Here is a 21,953-nt window from a genome sequence, read left to right on the forward strand (position 1 = left end):
CCTCCCCCTCCAACAGAGAAGAGAGGGCTTGGTTATGGACCGAAGAGATGTGGAGCGATGAGAGGGATCGTCAAAGGAAGGGAGATGGGGTTTATCATGTGTTTTGGTCGACTTTCTTCGAAGGCTGCTCCAACATACACACGTTCTTCGCTGAAGGGATCGATGCCGGCCCACCCACCCACATACACACACACACATTAGGTAACTCATCCCCGTCCTCTCCTGTGTGCGTTTGTTTGTCCCCCCCCTCCTCCCCCTTCCGCACTTCTTCGCTCTCCTCTTTTTCTCCCCAAAGAATTGTTCGTGCCGCACAGTTATCCACCGTCCTCGCTACTTTCTTGGAAAGCAGTCTCTCTCTCTCTCTCCCTCCTCCCCCGCTGGAGTCTCCACACACACACCATACATAGCAGGATGTCTGCCAAGACGATGACCTCTCCACCGGAGCTTGGCTTTGCCGAACGGTTCGTGCGTAGCCATGCCGGCGCTGCAACAGCGGCGGGCGTTCTCGAGATCGGCTTTTTTCATCCGTTTGATACGACGGCGAAGCGGCTCATGGCAAACAAAGGCTCGATCGTGCGCGGATCCATCGGGGAGACGACTGCCAACCTCAACAACATCATTTTCAAAAAACACGCCGACGCGGGTTTCCTGCAGAAGTTGATGTATCTCTACCCCGGCTCCCTTTACGCCATTGTCTACAAAGTCTTCCAGCGGGTGTACAAGTTTGCCGGTCAGCCAATCGTACGCGATGCCCTGAGCTCCAACTACCGCGACGGCTTCAAGCGGTTCTTTGGAGAGGCGCACAAGGTTATGGAGGACGCGGCAGCCGGGTGCCTCATCGGCCTCGGCGAGGTATTCTTGTTGCCCCTGGATAGACTGAAGGTGTTGAGCCAGACAAACGAGGCGGCCATGCGGAGTGGGCTGTTGCCGCTATTGCGTCAGGAGGGATTCCGTGGCATGTACGCGGGCACTGTGGTGACCATGTGCCGCAACGCACCGGGCTCCTTCTGTTTGTTTGGTGGTACGGCATTCACGAAGGGGTATATCTTCGGCCTTGACGACTACCGCCATGCGACTCTCTTCCAAAACATGTGCGCCTCCACCGTGGGTGCGTGCCTTTCCATCGCTGTCTCGAATCCTATGGACGTCGTCAAGACTCGTGTGCAGCAGCAGACAGAGGCGGAGCGTCGCAGCGCCGTCACCACAGCGACAATGATGTTGAGGGAGGAGGGCGTCTCGTCTTTCTTCAAGGGCCTCACGCCAAAGATAATCGCCTCTGCACCGAAGCTCATTTTTGCCTACACGATGACGGAGTACTTCTATAAGATGATGAACGTCTCCAAGCAGCACTAAGCATCCCCTCCAACGCACGGCCCATGATTTTTGTGTCTCTGCGTGTGTGGGTGTGTGGAGCTGCGTGCGAGAGTGGGTGGGGGGGGTGCCGTTCACTGTGTCTTCGGGGACGTGCACTCATCAAGGCAGCCGTGTGCTGTGTGACTATCGAAGTGGGCTGCGAGATGCCTACCACAGGGGGGTGGAGATGAGAATGAGCGTGGGCCTGATCATCTTCGCCCCAACCTCCTCACATAAGCTCAACGTCAGCTCTCCTGACACTAGTTTGTTATTCGAAACAGACGAGTGGTGCTGCCATGACGGTTTTATCTGCGGGTTAACACATCACTGGCGAGGGCGTGTGGGGGCGGGGGTGGAGGGCAGTAGCCAAGGAGGACCCTGCAAGGGAGGTACCACGCCTACACGCTGTTGTTTTTGATCTGTTTCCCTAGCTCCCCTTGTGCCGTTGCCGTGTTGGAGCGAGACCACGGCGGTGGGGGTGTGTGAGGCGGATGGAGGGAGGCCCCTGTTGGTGCCGTCTAATGAATGCACTTCCTCATCGGTAGAAATGCAAGAAAAGAGTCAATCGGCTGTAGGAGAGGAGGGCGCCGTTGTCCAGTGCTTGCACGCGTGTGTGCCACTCTCCTCTCTCTCATTCCTGTTTCGCTTTTAGGATGCTCAGTAGACACCGGAGCAATCGAGGTGATTCAGGGTGGGTGAGTGAAGCTGGATAGGGAGGGAGAGGAGGGGCTCCCATTGGGCGGGAGTGCTGCTGCTGCTGCTGACGCTGCGGCTAATGGGACATGTGTGCTGTTGGAAAAGAGAGGTGATGTACCCTCTTGTGCCATGCAAACTCCGTCGTTTCTTCTCCCCCCCCTTCCCCTCCTCCCTCACCCACAGAGCCAGAGGAGGGCGGGAGGAGAGGGGGGGGAGAGAACACTACACACGTATACATTAAACATTGCACATTCCACATTATTTTATTATTGTGTTTAAAAAAGATTCCCCTCCCTTCCCGCCTCCCCTCCCGCCTCCCCTCCCGCCTCCCCTCCCGCCTCCCCCTCCCGCCTCCACCTCTCCTCCCGCCCTCCTCTGCCTGTGTGGGTGAGGGAGGAGGAGAAGGGGGGGGGGCACATTAAGCAATATAATCTTATAACCAGCTCGCTTCTTCTAGCTCTTGATGAGAGGGTTTCTCTCTCTTATTGTATCTCGCCTGTGTCTCACCCGCTCTTCGCCTCCCCCCCTCTCTCTCTCTCTCTCCCTCCTCTCTGTCTTGTGTGCGTGTGTTCTCTCGAAATTGACCGCTTGTCGTTTCTTTCCCCTCCCCTTCTTCCAACCGTTGCTGTCGCCTCTGCACAGTCGTGCTGCTGTTGGCGCTATTCTGCCACGTCACCGAGGCTTCCATGAGAGGTTACATCTCTCCTCCTCCACTCCTCCTCCCCTCCCCTCCACTCCTCCTCTCCTCCTCTCCTCCTCCCCTCCACTCCTCCTCCCCTCCCCTCCACTTATTCCCCTCCTCTCCTCTTCCCCCCACAGAGAAGCAGTTCTTGGTTTATGACGTGACCTGGTCTGACACAAAAAAGGCTACGTTAATAGGTTTTTGGCTGCGCCCCCCCCCCCCTCCCCCCCCTTCTTCCTCCCCGGGCCATCTTTATTTTGCTGGGCATGTGATGCAGCACACAGCGCCTCGTCGGCACAACTACTCCGCTGTGGTCGGCACAGAGGAGGAGGGACCCGTGTGGTCTTCCCTCAAAGAGGCGTCCCCGGCTGCTCGTAAGAGGCAGGCGGCAGCCACGCGCAGTGCCCAGCTCACGCACCTCTTTGATCGGCTCTCATCTGTAGACGCGAATGCGCTGCAAAAAATTCACAGCGATGAGGTCTCTGTGGATGATGGATACCTCGACAAAGGAGGGGCACAGGTCCATTGCTCCCCACCGTCGCTGCACTCGACTTTAGGGCTTCCTCACCACCCCGCAAAGAGTCTCGACAACCCGTCTAGTGGTGGTGTGGTGCCTCGAAGTGGGCTGAGTACGTTCTCCCCGAGGCATTCTCGGCTGCCGAGCGTCTTCCGGGAGCAAGCAGGTATATTGCGGTCACTAGAGACCGCCTCGGGTGACGTGCGGCACACACTCAAGCAGCTGCACCACGACCTCGCCTTTTACGCCGAGAGGCGCAGCGCAGACAAAAACACAGATGGCTGTGATTTGCCCTTCTCCTCTCCGCTCCTCGTTCCACCCGCTCATTCCGCACCCGACACTGTATCAGCGAGCAAGAAGCCCGCTGAGAGGCAGCTCCGTGTGTCTGACGTGGAGGCGCTCTCCGAGACGGTTCGCATGCAGCGTGCTCGCGCTGCTGCTGCCGACGAAGGCGCCCCCGACGACCAGTCCGTCGAGGACTACGGTGTCGACTGCGTGGTGCCACCGCTGACGTCAGACAGTCGCTTACAAGACCTGCTGGCGTCCATAACGGTGAGCGTGGCCAAGATGAAGGAGTCTGCGAACGCCATTTACGACATCGAGGCCGCTGCGCCGAGCACGTCCGTGGCGCCATGGTGGTCCTCTGCGCTCCGCGTGCGGGGGATGAAGGCGTCCGCTGCCCGGCTCGACTATCATGCGCATGCTGCATTAAACTGGTCACACCGTGCGAGAGAACAACTCCTACTCCAAGCGGTTGTGCTCAACAAGACCTCAGTAGACACACGCACGCAGATTCTTGAGCAGCAGCGCCACTGGGACGAGTTCCAAACTCGACTACGCGATTCCCAGCAGACTACCGCCCAGATGCAGGCAGACATCGCTCAGTGTCAGCTGCACGTGCAGGCTGAGCTGGCGCGTCGTGCTACGCTCCAGAAGGAGTTGCGTCTCTGCGCACAAGAGAAGGGCCTCATTCACCCTGATGAGTTCAATCCACTGAAGGCGGAGTTGGCGCTCTTACTTGAGGAACGCGAGTGGCCGTCTGAGGAGCTCAGGAGGGATGTCAATGTTGTGCTTGATTGGCTGCGTTCTGTCTCGACAGTTCTCGAGTAGGTGACGATTGGTGTGGCGGCGCCAGCGTTCCGCCAGAAGAAGAGGGGAGGCAGAGGGGGGGGGGGAGGAGCTGCGCCTGTGACGCTTGAAGTCGTGGGAGTGGCTGGTAGCTCCAGCATCCCGCTGTGCGCGCTTGTCCATGCCAGAGAGGCGATGCCGCCTCATCCCACTGCATCATCCCCTTTCCAGCTACGCCCAACTCAATTTCGATCCTGCTTAGCCTTTCCTGCTGCGTTCCCCCCCTTCCCCCCCTCTCCCCCCCTCTATTTGTTGCACTGTTTACTCTCATCAATGTACAGCGTCGTCTCGGGCTTTGCTCTATTGTGTGTGTTTTTGTGTGCTGCGCGACACACCGGAGCCCCTCTCGCCCCTGCATCCTCACTTTTCTCACGATTCCAAAAAAAAGCCGAGATTAACGCACAAGCCTTTGCCCACCCATGGTGACGTCTGTATCGTGCGGATGTCCCCCCCCCCCCCCCTTGGTCAGCCGTGTCCTGCTGCTGCTGTCAAGGTTCAACAGACAGGGAAGAGCTCCTTTCGATTGCAGAGCCCGTGTGTGTGTGTGTGTGCGTAGAGAGGGGAAGCGCTCAATTGGCGTCGCTGCCCGCTGACAGGAGCATCGGATTTCCCCCCGCCCCCCCCCCCCAACTTCTAAAACACTTGGCTCACCTACCTCTCCTCTCACTCCCACTTTTCCTTCCCCATGAACGACCCACACAGCGAAGGGGCGTTGGTATTTTTTCAGGAAGGAGACTCTTCTGCATATCTTGTGTTTCTGAACACACACACACACACACACACACACAGCAAGAGGGAGAGAGCTCCCCCTCCCCCTCCCCCTCCCCCTCCCCCTCCCCCTCCCCCTCCCCCTCCCCCTCCCCCTCCCCTCCCCCTCCCCCTCCCCTCCCCCTCCCCCTCCCCCTCCCCCTCCCCCTCCCCCTCCCCCTCCCCCTCCCCCTCCCTCCCTCCCCCTCCCCTCCCCCTCCCCCTCCCCCTCCCCCTCCCCCCTCCTCCAAAAAGGTTGATCATCGTTGCTCGTGCGCAACACGGAGTGGGACAAGATGGGCTCATTCGTACCTCTCGATGACAGTGGTGGGGACCGCACCGTCATGGGGGGCCAAGGCACCCCTAGCGGAGACAACGCAGCGGTGTTCGCCTCCGGGGTCACTGCAGGGCCGCGCGTGCCGTTGTTCACGGCCTCCGAGGACGCCGAATATCAGGCGGTCGTGACGAGTCGCAAATCCTTTTTCGATTACGAACGGCATTATCAAGACTTGCTCATGACGCTGGAGGGAGACGACATCCTCGACCGATTCCGTGTCGAGTACGAAAGTCTCCACAACTCTTTGGTGAGTACTTATGAGGGCGAGGGCAGGCTACTCCGCAAGTGCGCCAACCTGCAGGCCGACATTGATTCCTGCATAAGGAAGGCGGCTTCGGCAGCTGAGCTGACGAGGGGGGATCGTGACACCATTACCGAACTCAGGGATGAGACGGAGCGCAGCTCCAAAAAGCTAGGTCAGATAAAAGAAAAAGAGGCGCAGCTGAGGGAGGTGATCACCACGGTTAAACAGGAGATCGTGGTGCTGCAGGCAAAGGCACTGGAGCCGATCGATCTGCCAGCACAGGAGTTCGCCATACACGAGATGCGGCAATTGCATGAGAGCCTGCAGCGGGAAGAGGAGCGTCTAACGCAGCTGCGAGAAAATACTTCCAGATCTTTGGGTGCTACGCAGCGGCGCATCACCACACTACTGCAGAACAACACCGCTAATATCGCTGAACTCACTCTGATACGCGAGAGCATCTCGAGGATGGAGGAAGAGGCCCAGGTGATGCTGGCAAGCAAGGTTGTGAAGGAGGAGGAGCTGCGTGCAGTGCGCGAGACGACTGTCCGCCGCATCGCGTACTGCACCTCCCAGCAGCACATGCTCGACGCCCTCAGCGAGGACCACGAGCGCAACGGTCAGGACTTGCGCGACGCCCAGCGCGAGGAGTCGAGGCTGGCCGAGGAGCATCAGGGCGTTTGCCGTCAGCTGCAAAACGTGCATACGGCACTGCAAGAGTCTAATGAAGAAAGTAATTTATGGCAGCGGCGCATGCGCGAGGCGGCGGCGGAGTTGCAGCGACACGAGGCCTCCGCTGAATGCATGCACAGTCGCTTCCTCAAGGCTCAGCAAGTTGTCGAGGCACTGCAGCGGCGCAACGCGGTGATGGAAGCGCAGATATCGGAGCAGCTTGAGAGGAAGCGCGAGGCAACGGCGCAGTTGCGCGATGAGGAGGCCGCTCTTGTGCGCGCGAGGCAGGTGACACACGCTGCCACGCAGGCGGCGTTGTCCGCCAGGAAGGAGGTCGATCTCCTGCACGAGGTCATCGCTGACAAGGAGTCTGAGCAGAGGAGAAACAAAACGTGGCTCGCGGAGAAGGGTGTTCAGCTCAGAATGTTGGAGGGCGCCCTGGCGTTTTGCGAAGAGAAGGGTGAGCACGTTCGCCAGGAGCTCTGCAAGGTCGCGAAGGAGGCGGAGGCGAACGACGCCAAATCAAAAAAGTTCGCCTTCTCTTGTGCGCTTCTCCTCAGCGAGGTGGAGAGCAGAAATCACGAGCTGACTGAGTACGAGGAGACATTTCCCGAGATGGAGGCGCGCATTAGGCATCAGCAGGCGCTGCTTGGGTCCATGGTGGCGGAGCAGAACACGTACACTTCGCACTGCGACCACTTGAAGCACGGCCTTAGCGAGCAGCAGCACAACTTAACAGTCCAGGTGGCGAAGGTGACGGCTCTGCGCAGCGCAATCCAGAAGCGGGAGAAGGACACGAAGGTGGAAGCGGCACGCATCCAGCTACTGTCGCAGCAACGTAAACATTTGGAGCAGCACCTGACGGACTACCAGGAGCAGGCAGAAAAGAGAAATCGATGCGCCGTTGCGCTGGGGCAGGAGATACTTGGACTTCGCGAGGTGCTCAGGAATGCCGCGGACGAGACGGCTCGGCAGCAGCGTCGCTGCAACGACGTTTTGCATGAAAAGGACTCGCTTAACCGCCAGGCGACGGACCGCGCGATGGAGGTGAACGCCCTTTATGAACAGGCGAAGACGGACGGGGCACTTTTACAGCGCCTCGAGGGCGTATACAATGAGCAGGCGCAGCAGTTGGAGCATCTCGAGTACCAGACAGTGCAGTTCGAACAGCAGCTAAGGCAGATGCGCATGTTCGTGGCCCGCCTGCCGGAGTTGCGCGTGCTGCTCAATACTGCCACACGTGAACTACAGCGGGAGAAGGTGCGAGTGCGCGCCTTGTTAGACGAAGCGGGCCGCCCTCTCAACTTGCACCCGTACACGGAGTTGGTCTCCGCTGAGCCGGAGACGTACGCGCTTCTGCAGCGTGTACACAAGTTGCAGCGAATCCTCGTCCAGCGCCGGACTGAGTTGGATGAAAAGCAGGCAGCCATCCAAACAGCGGAACAGCGCTACATGAAGGCCAAGGTCACCGTCGCGCAGCAGCCGGGGCCAGAGATCGCAGAGCAGCTGATCGCCTATCAGCAGAACCTTGTGAAGAAAAACCAGCACATGGGGCAGATGCAGGAGGCCCTCGAGTTCTTCCGGTCGCAAACCGACCTGTTCAAGGCCAGGCATGATGTTTTGCGAGATCGTCTGACGGAAATGGGAAAGACGTACGCGGAGAACCAGGCGGAGCAGGAGAGAGGCTCCAGAGCAGGCGCTCGCAACACCTCACCATGCCTAGAGCCACCGTCCACGACTTCTGAGCCGGCCGTGTACCACGGTTTTGTGGCCCCCCCGCGCCCCACAACAGAGAGCGTCACTACGCCAGCTTCGCTCCTCACGCCACCCCCGGTGAGCGAGTAGACCCCCCCCCCTCCCCCCTCCCTCCCCCTCCCTCCCCCTCCCTCCCCCTCCCTCCCCCTCTCCCCCCCCCTCTCTCTCCATTCGCACCCATGAACCGTGTGGATCGGGACGGAAGGAGGGGAAGGGGGAAGAGGGGGAGGGCGAATGCCATTTGCATGCACTTCCTCGTCTCTCCATCATCACGGTTTCACGGGTGGCCCGGTGCACGATGTATACTTTCCTTTTTTTTTCTCTGGAATGATTACCCCGCCTCCTCACTCCCTCCCCGCCCACCCTCCCCACCCACCCACCCACCCACACACAATCGTGTGTAATTATCTTTATGTATATGCCAAGACTAGAACTCAATTATTTATTTACTTTGTTTGCTGCTTTTCTATTCTTTTCTTGGAAGTTTTTTTTTTCCTTATCCCCCCCTCCCCCTCCCCCTCCCCCTTTCCCCCCATCATGGCTGTAGTGCGTGTAACAGGGCTTCCATGGAAATATGGGGAATGAGTCCGTGGACAGACTCCTCCTCCTCCCCACCTCTCCCTCTCCCATGTGTGTGTTTGGGGGGGGGGGAGGGGTGTGTGAATCGACACTAGTCGCTCATGTGTTTTTCCCTTTGCAAATCGAATCGATTCGTTAGAGGGCAGCAAATGATATCGTCAGACACCCCGAGTAGGCGCCACACACACACACAGACACACACACACAGACACACACACACACACACACACGACGCGCACACTTTTTTTTTCTGTGTGTGTGTGTGTCGCCTACTCGAGCTTCACTCAGTTGCACTGCTCTCCTTTTTTTGGGGGGGGAGGGGGCACACCTGCCAAAGAGAAAGGGAAAGTAGACACCGAGACGGCGTACGCTCAGCGACTTTGTGTCGTCTGCAGCCTCTGTGGGCTCCGTGGGTGTAAAATGGCGTTTGATGAGCAACGGGGCATCGAATTCCTTTTCTCCATCCCTTCCGGATGGGACACACACCACACATGCAGCGGTGACAGCTGTTGCTTTCCAATGCGCTCACCTCTCTCATACCACGCACGCGGCATTGTGTCCACTGACTCCTCCTCTCTTCTCAACCGTTTTTTTTTGTTCCAAGGCTACGACGCGAGGAGCGTCACCCCATATAACCCCTCCTCCCCTCGCTCCCCCCCTCTCTCCTCCTCCTCCGTTTCTCCTCCATTTCACATATACACCGACGCTGCCGCCCCTCTGGCGGAACGTGTTGAGGCCTCCACATCTCCACAGGCCTCTTTTTTCTCTCTTCTCCCTTTTCCACCTTAACTCACACTTTTTCTCTCCGAGGCCGTTCCGCAACGACCCGTTTTTTTTTTTCGTTGTTTCCTCTTGACTGAAACGACAACTCCGTCCTCCACATCTCCACCCTTTTTTTTTCTTGTAGAAGAAGTCGAACCCCCCACCCTCTCCTTCTCCCTCTCCCCCTCCCCCGTTGTCATGATGCGTAGGTGTAGTGTAAATGCCGCCACCGCGCTTCGGTGTGACGGCACAGCCGCCATGATGGTTCCTCTTACCGCTTTCGTCTGCGGAGGTGCCCGTGACGCTTCCCTGACTTCCATGACGCGCTGGCCGGTGGTGTCGAGGATTTCTACGCACGCCGTGTTAAGGACGAGCTGCCGGTGGCAATCGACGGGTGTGACGCCGTGGGGCGGCGGCGGCGGCGGCAACCAGAGTGGAGGGGGCGGCAATGGCGGCCAGCAGCAGGGCCGGACGTGGGTGAACCCGAATGCCGTGCCCCCGGGGGACTTCCTGAAGAAGTACGCGCGCGACTTGACCGAGGAGGCGCGCATGGGTCGCCTGGATCCTATTGTGGGTCGCGAGGAAGTCATTCGACGCACCATCCAGGTGGTCTCGCGGCGCACCAAGAATAACCCGGTGTTGATTGGTGAGCCCGGCGTCGGTAAGACGGCCATCGTCGAGGGCCTGGCGCAACGCATTGTGAAGGGCGAGGTGCCGGAGAGCATCCGGGATCGCCAGGTATACGCACTCGATATGGGCACCCTCGTCGCCGGTGCCAAGTTTCGTGGGGAGTTTGAGGAACGTCTCAAGGGAGTACTCAAAGACACCATAGAGTCGAACGGAAAGGCCATCCTGTTCATTGACGAGCTGCACACTTTGGTGGGCGCCGGCTCCTCCGGCGATGGATCAATGGATGCCGCGAACTTACTGAAGCCGTCGCTGGCGCGCGGTGAGTTGCACTGCGTCGGTGCGACCACTTTGGACGAGTATCGCCGTCACATCGAGAAGGATGCCGCGTTGGCACGCCGCTTTCAATCGGTGCTCGTCACGGAGCCCACCGTGGAGGAGACGATATCCATTCTGCGCGGCATCAAGGAGAAGTACGAGGCCCACCACGGCTGCCTCATCAAGGACGAGGCCCTCGTGTACGCCGCCGTCAACTCCCACCGCTACCTTTCGGAGCGGCGCCTGCCCGACAAGGCCATTGACCTGATCGACGAGGCAGCCAGTCGCCTGCGCTTGCAGCAGGAGTCCAAGCCGGAGGCGCTCGAGCTCATTGAGCGCGAGTTGATCCGGCTGAAGATCGAGGCCGAGGCCGTGAAGAAGGATAAAGACGAGGTGGGCAAAGAGAAGCTGGAGAACCTGTATGCGCACATCTCTCAGAAACAAGGGGAGTACGACGCGCTCGAGGAGCGGTGGCGGAAGGAGAAGGCGCTGTTCCAGACGATTAAGCAGCGCACTGAAGAACTCGACGTGTTGCGGCACCACCTCGAGCAGGCGATGAACAGCGGAGACTTTGCGAGGGCGGGCGAGATTCAACACAGCCAGATACCAAACCTCTTGAAGCAGATTGAGAAGGACAAAAGCGTGGCCAGCTCCAAAGACTTTATGGTGCACGACAGCGTCACCTCAAAGGATATTGCTGAGGTGATCGCCCGTGCGACCGGCATCCCTGTCGCGCAACTCATGACGAGTGAGCGGGAGAAGCTAATTCACATGGACGAGGCGCTGAAAAAGACCATCATGGGCCAGGATGCGGCCATCGAGTCCATCACGAATGTCGTGCGCATCTCTCGCGCCGGCCTGCATTCACACAAGCGCCCGCTGGGCTCATTTCTCTTTCTGGGCCCCACCGGCGTTGGAAAGACGGAGGTGTGCAAGAGCCTCGCCAAGTTTCTCTTCGACGACGAGTCCTTCATATGCCGCATCGACATGAGCGAGTACATGGAGCGGCACTCGGTACACCGGCTGATCGGTGCTCCACCGGGGTACGTCGGCTACGAGGAGGGCGGCGAGCTGACGGAGACGGTACGGCGTCGGCCGTACCAAATCGTGCTTTTCGATGAGTTCGAGAAGGCACACCCGAGCGTATCGAATATCCTCTTGCAAGTCCTGGACGAGGGGCACTTGACCGACAGCCACGGCCGCCGCGTCGACTTCAAGAATACAATTATTATCCTCACCTCCAATATCGGTGCAGACCTCATCGCCCGTCTGCCGGAGGGGGAACCGAGCAGCGCGGCGATGCCGGCTGTCGCGGAGGAGGTGCGGCAGCGCCTGGCGCCCGAGTTCATTAACCGTCTTGACGACATCATCATGTTTAACCGCCTCAGCCGTGAGGACATTCGCAGGATTGTTGAGATTTTATTCTCTCAGGTTCAGGCAATGCTGACGGAACACAACATCACATTGGAGAAGTCCAAGGCGGTGTATGACTGGTTGAGCGCCAACGGCTACAGTCCCGTTTATGGTGCGCGTCCACTGAAGCGTCTCGTGCAGAGCGAGCTGCTCAACCAATTGGCGCTGATGTTGCTGGACGGCCGCATCCGTGAGGGTGAGCATGTGAGGCTCTCGGTGCAGGGCGATCATGTCGTGGTGCTTGCCAACCACGACCTCCCTCCAGAGAAGAAACTGGGCGATGGGCCGTTGCTTGATCAATAAGATTTCCCTTCCGCCCCCCCCGCGGTCTCCCTCCTTCTCTCCCTCTTTTGGTGTGTTTGCACATGTCTCCATTTACGATGCACGGCAATTTCAGAGCATCTCTTCGTAGACTTTCTTTTTGTGTTCTTTCCTCCCCCCTCTCCCCCCTCTCCCTCCCCCTCGTCTCCCTCTTTTCTTTTTTTAAATGCTTCCACATTGCGGTGCGGAGTACAACGAGAAGACAATTCAAAGATGCCCTTTTCATGTTGCCTCCTACTCCCTCCCAAATCACCACAGACGACGCGCGGTGGGAGGCCCTTGCCTCCAAGTGCCAGACATGCTCAGAGAACCTCTACAAGTGCGGGCAGGAGGCAGAGCAGATGACACAGTCCATGCAGTCGGCGCTGTTTTGGGCTACACTCGAGGTCTCGCCGCTGTGCGTGTGCCCGCGTGTTCCCACCGCGGCTGCAGAGAATCACTGTGAAACTGTTTCGCCTTCCCAGAATTCGCCGTGAAGTGACGCGGGACGCCGTTGCCGTGGGCACTGCCCCCTCCACCCCCCTCCCCTCCCCTCCGAGACTCGCGCTAGTCAGTACACGTTTCTGCTTTTGCCCCCCCCCCTCTCCCAACCGCGATCGCCTAGCTGCCTCCACCTTTTTTTCTTGTTAGGCCACCCAGCCAGTGTGCAATCTGAAGGTTGACTCCTTGTCTGTGTTTTCTTTCGCACGTCCAGCCACCGCCCTCGGCCCCGCTGCCGCTGCCGCTGCCGCTTTGCTTCTTTTCTTTATGAATTTCGCTGCTCCCCCCCTCCCCTTCCATGTCGACGGCCTGTCGTCGAAGTGGGTGCTTCGATTTCACAACGCGGCTGACTCGCAGAACCTGCAATGCAGCTGTGCTCGCTTGTGCGCGGGTGGGCCCACGCCCGCTGTCCTGCGGCACACACACACACACACACACAGACACACACAGACACACATCTCTGTGCATGTGAATCTCTCCTTCGCTGGTCACTTCACGCTTTTCACTGCTTTTTTCGCCATCTCTCGCTTCCCCCCATTTTCTCCTTTCCACTTTCTCACGTCTGTGGCTCTCTGCTCTGCGCCCGCGGTCTCCTCTGAATGACTCGCCCCGGTGCATATTTGTTTGTCTGTCTGTGCCCCCCCCGCCACTCCGGGCAGCTTCGTCCACATCACACGTGTGAGTATTCCCCCTCCTTTTTTTCGTTCTTTTATTTCCCTGAGAGTTTTGGTGCCCGCTCGCCTTCCCCCTCTCCCGGGTTCTCTGCTCTCTTCCGTGTGTGTGTGTGTGTGTGTGTGTGTGTGTCACAATGCCTGCCAATCCACTGCTTCAGCGGAGCAGTCTGCAGTACCAGTATCCCCCCTTCGACCAGATCCAGCTGGGGCACTATGCACCCGCATTCGAACAGGGGCATGATGAAGCAGATGGCAGAGATTGAGGCGATCAAGGCCAACCCGGAAGCGCCTACCTTTGAGAACACAGTAGTTGCATTGGAGAGGAGCGGTGAGGAGCTGACGCGCGCACGCCTGGTCTTCTCTAACCTTTGCTATGCACACACAACCCCAGAGATGCAGAGGCTTGATCAGGCCTACGCCCCTACGTTTTCTGTTCACAAGGACAACATTTTTCTTGACAGCGTCTTGTACAGCCGCATCAAGGCCGTGTACGACACGCGTGGCAGCCTCGCTGGGGAAGACTTGCGGCTGGTGGAGCACTACGAGGAGCGGTTCCGCAAGGCTGGCGCCGCCCTCGACGACGCGGAGAAGAACAAACTAAAACGCATCAATGAACGACTCGCCACCCTCGAGGCTGAGTTCGCTGAGAAGGTCATGGGCACGCGCAAGACTGCGTCGCTGATTGTGAATGACGCGGCCGAGCTGGAGGGTCTCAGCGAGGATGAGATCGCGACGACGCAGAGGGAGGCCGAGGACCTCGGCTATCCCGGTAAATACGCGTTGATCATTGTGAACACAACACAACAGCCGCTTCTCGCGTCGCTGAGAAGCCGCCAGACGCGCCGCCGACTGCTCGAGGCGAGCGAGCAGCGCGCGGGACGCGGGGATGAGAACGACACGGGTGCCATCACTGTGGAGATTGCGCGGCTTCGGTTGCAGAAGGCGAAGTTGCTTGGCAAAAAAAACTTCGCTGAGTGGCAACTGCAGAATCAAATGGCTGATCCGGCATCTGCCGAGGCGTTGCTGCGCGACATGGGGAAAGCGGCGGCATCGAAAGCGATGAAGGAGGCGGGCGACATCCGTCAAATGATGTGCGAGGAGGGGGGCGACGTGGAGTTGGCGCCCTCGGACTGGCGCTACTACGCTGAGCGGGTCCGCAAGCAGAGGTACGACCTGGATGAGAGCGAGACGAAGCCGTACTTCGAACTCAACAACGTACTCGAGCGTGGCGTGTTTTATACGGCGGAGATGCTCTACGGCGTGACGATGCAGCGGCGCACCGATCTGCCGGTGTACCACCCTGACGTGATGACTTTTGAAATGTTTGACTACACGGGCGAGTCTCTCGCCATCTTTTGCCTCGACCCCTACGCGCGTGCGAGCAAGCGCGGAGGTGCGTGGATGACCTTCTACGTTCGCCAGAGCTCTTTGCTTGGGCAGAAGCCCGTCGTGTACAATGTGTTGAACATTATCAAACCGGCAGAGGGCAAGCCGACCCTGCTGACCCGCGACAACGTGACGACGCTCTTCCATGAGTTCGGCCATGGGCTCCACGGCATGCTGAGCAACCTCAAGTACTCCACGCTATCCGGCACGAGTGTCGCCCCTGACTTCCTCGAGTTTCCATCGCAGATCAATGAGCACTGGGCGATGTACGACGCCGTGCTGAAGAACTATGCGTTCCACTGCGAGACGAAGGAGCCCATACCGCAGGCGCTCGTGGAGCGCATGAAGGCAGCCGAGACGTTCGGCGCCGGGTTCCATACCATCGAAGTGGTCAAGGCCGCGTACATCGATCTCTATTGGCATCTGGCCACGGAGGAGGCTGCCTTGCTGCCGCCCATGGAGATGGAAGAGGCTGCCATGAGGGCCTTTGGTGTTGGAATGGCTGAGGTGCCGCCGCGTTATCACAGCGGATACTTCATGCACACCTTCACCGGTGGATACGCGTCGAATTACTACGTTTATCAGTGGGCGCGCGTGCTGGACTGCGACGGGTTTGAGTGGTTCCTTGAGAACGGAGGACTGACCCGACAAAACGGTGACCACCTGCGTGCGTGCGTGTTGTCCGTTGGCAACTCAGTAGACGCAAACGTTGCATACGAAAAATTCGCTGCTCGGAAAGCGAGCATGAAGGCGTTCCTGCGCATCAACGGCCTACTGGACGAGTGATGGCGATGGGCACATGGCCAAGAACACGTTTCTCCGTTCCCTGATTTCTTATTCAATGGCCCTCTTTATTTTGATATGGATCTCTCTTTTTTTTTCTCTCCGTCTGTGTGTGTGTGTGTGTGTGTTGCCACGCGCATGTGTTCACGTTTGGTGCGGTCCCTGCTAGCGGCGAGGCTCTTTTCATCGCTGCTAACTACGACTTCGCGTGCTGAACTCCCCACCCCTCCACCCCTCCACCCCCCCACTCCCTCCACCCATCCACCCCTCCGCCCATCGTCCATCGCCCATCCTCGTACTTTTCCACGCCGGTCTTTTTTTCCCGTTGTATTCCCGGTTTTCTCGTTTTTCTTTTTTTTTGTTGTTGCATTTCGTTCCCGTACGTTTGTGCGCGCGTGTGTGAGTGTGTGTGTGTGTGTGGGGCCACTCCTTCTTGTTGTGTTGTAGACACACGCCCACCCCCTCACCACCGTACCACACCCCTCCCTCCCTCCCCCCCTCCCTCCCTCCCTCCATCACCTCAAAGCTTTCCACGAATCCCCGCATCTATCCACTTTACCTTTCCTGCTCTTCCACACACTCGTCGTCGTGTGTGTGTGTGTCTGTGTCGACTCGCTCTCATCAAATCACCATAACCACACTAACACACACGCACACACTTGCTATCATCATCCCTGTATCACCTCAGCACGGGGGCATCAGTAGTGTAGCCGCTACCTCTGAGTGGGAAGGTCAGGAGAGTGCGGCTATATGCGGACATGGACGCTGGCTGCGGGCTCTCGGTGTCGGCCGCCAGGGATGGGCTGGCGGCTGTCCTCAAGAAACCCGTGCTCAAGACGGCCATTGCAACCACTGATTGCGAATCGTGTCGTCGGCTCCACTAAATAGTTGCTTCTGCCAGCTGGGTGTGCTGTGCAGCAGTGATTCGGTGCGCAATGCTGAACCTGGCCTGCGTAGGGCGGTGGGGGAGGGAGGAGGTGGGAGGAGGAGGAATAGCGATGGCTGCCGGTGATTGTGCAAGTCATAGCGTCCACTCGGCATGGCACTGCTCAAGTTGTGCCACGGCAGCGTCGCGCTGGGGGTGAAGACGTGAGGGGGAGTCAAAGTGCCCTTCGGATCAGACGAGGGGTGGGTGGGTAAGGGGGGGGGGGCAGGCAGGCTTTGTTCTGGACATCAATACAACGGTCACACGTGGAGGGCCCGGCAGTTGGCGAGGACACACTTTAGGGGGGAGGCGGTACGTCGGAGGGGAAAACATCACTCCCGAGACTTTTTTTTTGTAAATACAGTATTGGAGCGTGACCTTCACCTCCGCCCCCCAAATGATAGCGAATTGTGCTCGTTATATTCTGCGCTTATACACCTGTGTGTGCGGATGGGGCCAAGACACCTGTTCTCCAGTGTGTGCCTCCATCCCTCCTTCTCCTCTCCACATCAGCATCTCCTCTTCGATTAACGGGACGCCCGTGCGTGTACGAGCTGCCCGCCGCTCCACGTAACCCTTTGTCTTGTGGCTCTCGGCAGCGGCGTGTGCGGGTGTGCATGCGCCGGGTAGGTAGTAGCCCGCCGTGTCCACAGCGTGCCAGCCGCGATGCCACTCGACCTCGTCTGCCCCCAACAGGGATCGGGGACATGAGGGAGAGTCAACGGTGATGTCGGCCCGGCTTCGCAAGTGGTGCACCTTCGGCAAGTTGGTCTGTGTGTGTGTGCGTCTCCGCTTCCACCGCATTATGAAAAAAAAGTTGTGACATAACGGGATATGCGCTCCTTCGGGACGAAAAAAATGTTCATAACGAGGCCTCACCCAAGCCGGCGTGGTGTAGCCCCTCTGTGCCCCCGCACTCCTCTCCATTCCCGCCCACGGCAACAGGCTGCAGGCATAAAATACAATTCCTCCGCGTCGGTGCTTCTCCATCCCTTCTCACCTTCCGTCCTCCCTGTCCCCCTCCCTGTCCCTGTCCCTCTCCCTCTCCCTCTCCCTGTCCCTGTCCCTCTCCCTCTCCCTGTCTCCACCCCCCTCTCTCCGCCTCGCGCTGCCCGCACACGTGTACTCGAGGAGAGAAGTCTCAAGCCTTCTCTGCCATACGCCGCCTCTCCTTCCTCTTTCGTCATACAGACCACATTTTCGTTGTGTGTGTTCGCTTCCTGGGCTCCGTGCGAGTTTTGTGTGTGTGTGCTGCATTTTCCATCGAGCATCCCCCGAATTTGTGTGCTGGCTTGTGATTCCCTTTTTTTTTCAGATCTCTTCCTCCCCTCCTCCTCCTCCCCTCCTCCTCCTCCTCCTCCTCCCCCCACACTCGCGTCTCTCTCTGCCACCTGCCCTCCCCCACCCTTCTCCAGCCGCTGCAATTGACATCGCAGAGCGCGACTACCGGGGTCCGAAAAAAAAATAAACAAACAACAAAAAACAGATCCGCCTGTTTATATTTCTTCAAATAGAGTGTGTGCGGCGTCCTCGAGCCCCCCCTCCCCTCCAAACCACGACGCTGACCGGGCCAAGGCAGAAGACGATACAATGAGCTTATCCTGTTTTCTCTCGCCGCACGAGTGCATCACCTCTACGTTTCACACATGCAGTTGTGGTGTGCCTGCAATCCTCGAATCCTTTCAAAAACTTCACGTGGTCCCTACAAAACGCCCACGGCTAGCGTAAAAAACATTCTCCGTTTTCGTTTCTGGTGTCGTCTGTAGGTGGGGGGGGGTGCGCGCCTTGGCGTGGGTATCTTGTCGCCCCCTTTCTGCTTTCTTCGCATTTTGTGGCCAGAAAAAGGAGAAAGAACGGGATCGCTTTCGGGGGCAATGCGCCACGCTGTGTGACCGCCATCCCCTCTTCCCTTGCGACCTGCCCCCTCCCACCGCCTGCCTCACGGCCGCGGGCAGCCTCGATTACCCCCAGTTGGGGCACCGGTTGGGTAAACGTGTCCTTTTGCGCCGGGTCCCCCGCCTCCCCCCTCCTTCCCGCTCCCCCGCTTCCTCCCAGGTGGTGGGAAAACGCGTGTGAGCATCTGTGGTCCACCTAATTAAATTTACCCCTCCTCTCTCCACTCCTCCCCCGCTCATTGCACGGTCGCCAACACCAAATAATAAAAAACGACCCACGCACCACCAGATTTGTTCCGTCCGCGTTTTTCTCTCTTACCCCCCCTATACCCGTCGCACCCCGCATCATCCCCCAAAGCTCCGCCTTGCTTTTTCCCACGCTGCAATGCACTCGAGCCTCCGCGCGTTCCTCCTGGTGTCGGTGACCCTCGTGGCGCTGGCCACCTACGCAGATGCTAAGTCCGTGAGAGCTGGCTGCGCAGTTGACCTCTGCACCGTATGTGAGGATACCGCAGTGTGCACTGAGTGCACTGGCGGCTACCACCCGATCAATGAGGGTAAAGTCTGTGCGTCCAACACCTGCAAGGCAAGCGTCCTAAACTGTGAGCGGTGCACCGAAGAAGGTGGCAGTGCTTGCCAGACCTGCAGTTCGGGCTACACATTGAACAAAGATTCTCTGTGCGTCAGGTCGTCCGACGCCGCTTCCCGGGGCCCGGGGTCCGCCCTTGCCGCGGTAGCGGTGCTGGTCACTGGCGCCGCGGCTTATGCGATGTAGGTGGGGAGCGCCCCCGGTGACAGCAAACTTGCCACATCGCGGCGTGGGCGTAGGGGGCGCTGTCTTGCTTTCCTTTGTTTTCCCTCTCACCCTCCGAAGTGCATTCGTGGCTGCTTTGTCGGGAGGGAGAGGGGGGCGCCCCGCGGCGGTACGCAGCGCATTCCCTCGCGTGGAAAAAGGGCCCTCCCCCCCTCTCGACAGCGACCGCGTGCGGTCTTTGCGCGTGTTTTCCCCCTGTTTTTCAGTGGGGGTATTTTCCTCTTTTTCCTGTACCTTTGTTTTGTACAGATGCGCTCCGTGTAGGCGCGTCGTCTCTATTTTTTTTTTTCCGACCTCCCCTTCCTTTTATTTGTTCAGAGGCTGAGTCGCTCTTTTGTGCCTGATGGGTTGCGCTAAGCGCGCCCTGGGCATTCATATCAACCAGCAACGCCCACGTGGAAAAGCTCAATGGGCACAGGAAATATATATATTTTTTTGAAACTCCTCCAAGAACTTGGCAAATGCATATTTGTCAGCAATCATTCCTAATCGCACCCACACAAAAGAGTAGCACTGTACACTGCAGGCCGCTCCGCTTGCTGCCCCCTTTCCTTACGCGTCACCTGTGCATATCCCCCGTGGCGGATGAACGCGCGCGACTCCCAGATTCCCCGCGAGTGGATGTAATCCCCCTTTGGGGGGTACGGCGGGGGCGTTGTGAGCTTTTTTGCTCTGCTCCTGGCCTTCCCTGTTCCACCTCATTTCCTCTCCCCCACCCCCCGCCTCGAACACATCGTCCCCCCCCCCCCCCCACACACACACACACAAACTCGCACACACACGCATGCGGGCCTTTCCAGCGGTGGGCGAGCAGGCCTCGCTTCCTCGCCGAACTGGCCGCACAAAATTCCGTTTCCCCTCCACCTTCCCGTGGTCAGGAGGGGGGGATACATGCGCTCCGCCCCCACGCAGCGACAGCAGAGGTGGGAGAAAGTACGCGGTTTGCACGTGTCAAGAGCCCAGATGTCGAGAGCAATCTCCCCAGGGACATCCCCGGTGGCGAGGAGGTGCCCCCAGGCCCGCAGAAAACCGGCGGTGTGCCACTCCGTTTCCCTCGAACGCTGGCGGGTTTTCGGTAGGATGGGGGCCTCAACGTGCCGCGGGGGAAAAGTGCGACCCTCGTGCTTATAAAAGTCAAAGCATCTTTCTGCCCCCCCCTCCCCCCTCCCCCCTCCCCCGAAAGATCGTTTGTGCTCGTCAGGCGGGAATCAAAACGGACTGCGCGAGGCTGTTGGTTGGTGCTACACTGTGTGTGTATTGGCGTGGTGGCGTGTTGGTGTTTTTTTTCCCCTACTGTGTCTTCCCAGCGTCTTGTAGAATCTGTATATATATATTTTTCATTTCGGTATACTGCTGTGTGTGTGTGCCTCTATATGGATGTATGCGCACGTTTGCGTGTTGATGTGTGATGGGGTGATGGTGATGACGGTGTTGGTGTGCTTCGGCTTTTTTTTGAAACACACAAAATGCGGTAACGAGCACCAAATTGTGCAATGCAGTCACCCGAAACAAACAGACAAAGCTAAAATGACGGCAGTCGTCTTGCCCTCCCTGGCCGTTGCACTCGGTCAGGAGGACGGTGGCGATGCCTCCACGGCGCTGTTGTCTCTCTTTTGCCCGTGACTCCCACCATCTGGGGTTTCCGGTGCCGTTGTCTGGAGGGGCCTTCTCTGTTGACGTCCTCGCCAACGCACCGACGTGCAGGTGCGTGTGATTGCACACACGCACGCACAAAACGGTGAAGCACACCCGCCGATATACACACACGCACATACACACAAACCCACACACACACACACACACGGTGAAGCACACCGCCGATATACACGCACGCACATACACACAAACACACACCACGCGCGCTGCCGCCATTTTCACTCCCGCCGCTCCTGCCGTCGTGCCCATGCAGTGCACATCCGTCACCGTTGTTGGTTGTGCACCCCTCGTCCGCGTTGCACTACCCTCTCACTTTGTGGCTCATGTTTTCTTTCTCATCTTCCTAACCCTCTCCATCTCGACACTTCATCTTTCTCCTTCCCCCTCCCTCTCCCTGTCTCCTCCCCACTCTCCGCCTCGCGCTGCCTGCACACGTGTACTCGAGGATAGAAGTCTCAAGCCTTCTCTGCCATACGCCGCCTCTCCTTCCTCTTTTGTCATACAGACCACATTTTCGTTGTGTGTGTTTGCTTCCTCGGCTCCGTGCGAGTTTTGTGTGTGTGTGCTGCATTTTCCATCGAGCATCTCCCGAATTTGTGTGCTGGCTTGTGATTCCCTTTTTTTTCAGATCTCCTCCTCCCCTCCTCCCCTTCTCCCCCCACACTCGCGTCTCTCTCTGCCACCTGCCCTCCCCCTACCCTTCTCCAGCCGCTGCAATTGACACCGCAGAGCGCGACTACCGGGGTCCGAAAAAACAAACAAACAAACAACAAACAGATCCGCCTGTTTATATTTCTTCAAATAGATTGTGCGCGCCGTCCTCGAGCCCCCCCTCCCTCCCCTCCAAACCACGACGGTGACGGGGCCAAGGCAGAAGACGATACAATGAGCTTATCCTGTTTTCTCTCGCCGCACGAGTGCATCACCTCTACGTTTCACACGTGCAGTTGTGGTGTGCCTGCAATCCTCGAATCCTTTCAAAAACTTCACGTGGTCACTACAAAACGGCCACGGCTAGCGTAAAAACATTTTCTATTTTCGTTACTGGTGTCGTCTGTAGGTGGGGGGGGGTGCGCGCCTTGGCGTGGGTATCTTGTCGACGCCTTTCTGCTTTCTTCGCATCTTGTGGCCAGAAAAAGGAGAAGGAACGGGCTCGCTTTCGGGGGGAATGCGCCACGCCGTGTGATCG

The 21,953-nt window shown here is 58.4% G+C and overlaps 5 protein-coding genes across 5 annotated transcripts; all 5 read left to right on the top strand.

Moving 5' to 3' along the window:
* Positions 1-411: 411 nt before the first annotated feature.
* On the top strand, positions 412-1,353 carry JKF63_07606 (uncharacterized protein; the record flags this gene model as incomplete). Its single annotated transcript, XM_067903539.1, has 1 exon — positions 412-1,353. The coding sequence occupies one exon, from the start codon at positions 412-414 to the stop codon at positions 1,351-1,353; it is 942 nt and encodes a 313-aa protein (XP_067759971.1).
* Positions 1,354-3,002: 1,649 nt separating this feature from the next.
* On the top strand, positions 3,003-4,358 carry JKF63_07607 (uncharacterized protein; the record flags this gene model as incomplete). The annotated part of the gene is made up of 1 exon (XM_067903540.1): positions 3,003-4,358. The coding sequence occupies one exon, from the start codon at positions 3,003-3,005 to the stop codon at positions 4,356-4,358; it is 1,356 nt and encodes a 451-aa protein (XP_067759972.1).
* Positions 4,359-5,419: 1,061 nt separating this feature from the next.
* JKF63_07608 (uncharacterized protein) lies at positions 5,420-8,221 on the top strand (the record flags this gene model as incomplete). The annotated part of the gene is made up of 1 exon (XM_067903541.1): positions 5,420-8,221. One exon carries the CDS (start codon positions 5,420-5,422, stop codon positions 8,219-8,221), a length of 2,802 nt encoding a protein of 933 aa, XP_067759973.1.
* A 1,449-nt stretch (positions 8,222-9,670) lies between these two features.
* On the top strand, positions 9,671-12,133 carry JKF63_07609 (uncharacterized protein; the record flags this gene model as incomplete). The annotated part of the gene is made up of 1 exon (XM_067903542.1): positions 9,671-12,133. One exon carries the CDS (start codon positions 9,671-9,673, stop codon positions 12,131-12,133), a length of 2,463 nt encoding a protein of 820 aa, XP_067759974.1.
* A 1,385-nt stretch (positions 12,134-13,518) lies between these two features.
* On the top strand, positions 13,519-15,477 carry JKF63_07611 (uncharacterized protein; the record flags this gene model as incomplete). Its single annotated transcript, XM_067903543.1, has 1 exon — positions 13,519-15,477. The coding sequence occupies one exon, from the start codon at positions 13,519-13,521 to the stop codon at positions 15,475-15,477; it is 1,959 nt and encodes a 652-aa protein (XP_067759975.1).
* Between the last annotated feature and the right edge of the window lie 6,476 nt (positions 15,478-21,953).

The sequence above is a fragment of the Porcisia hertigi genome, chromosome 2, assembly GCF_017918235.1.
Source record: "Porcisia hertigi strain C119 chromosome 2, whole genome shotgun sequence".
NCBI lineage: Eukaryota > Euglenozoa > Kinetoplastea > Trypanosomatida > Trypanosomatidae > Porcisia > Porcisia hertigi.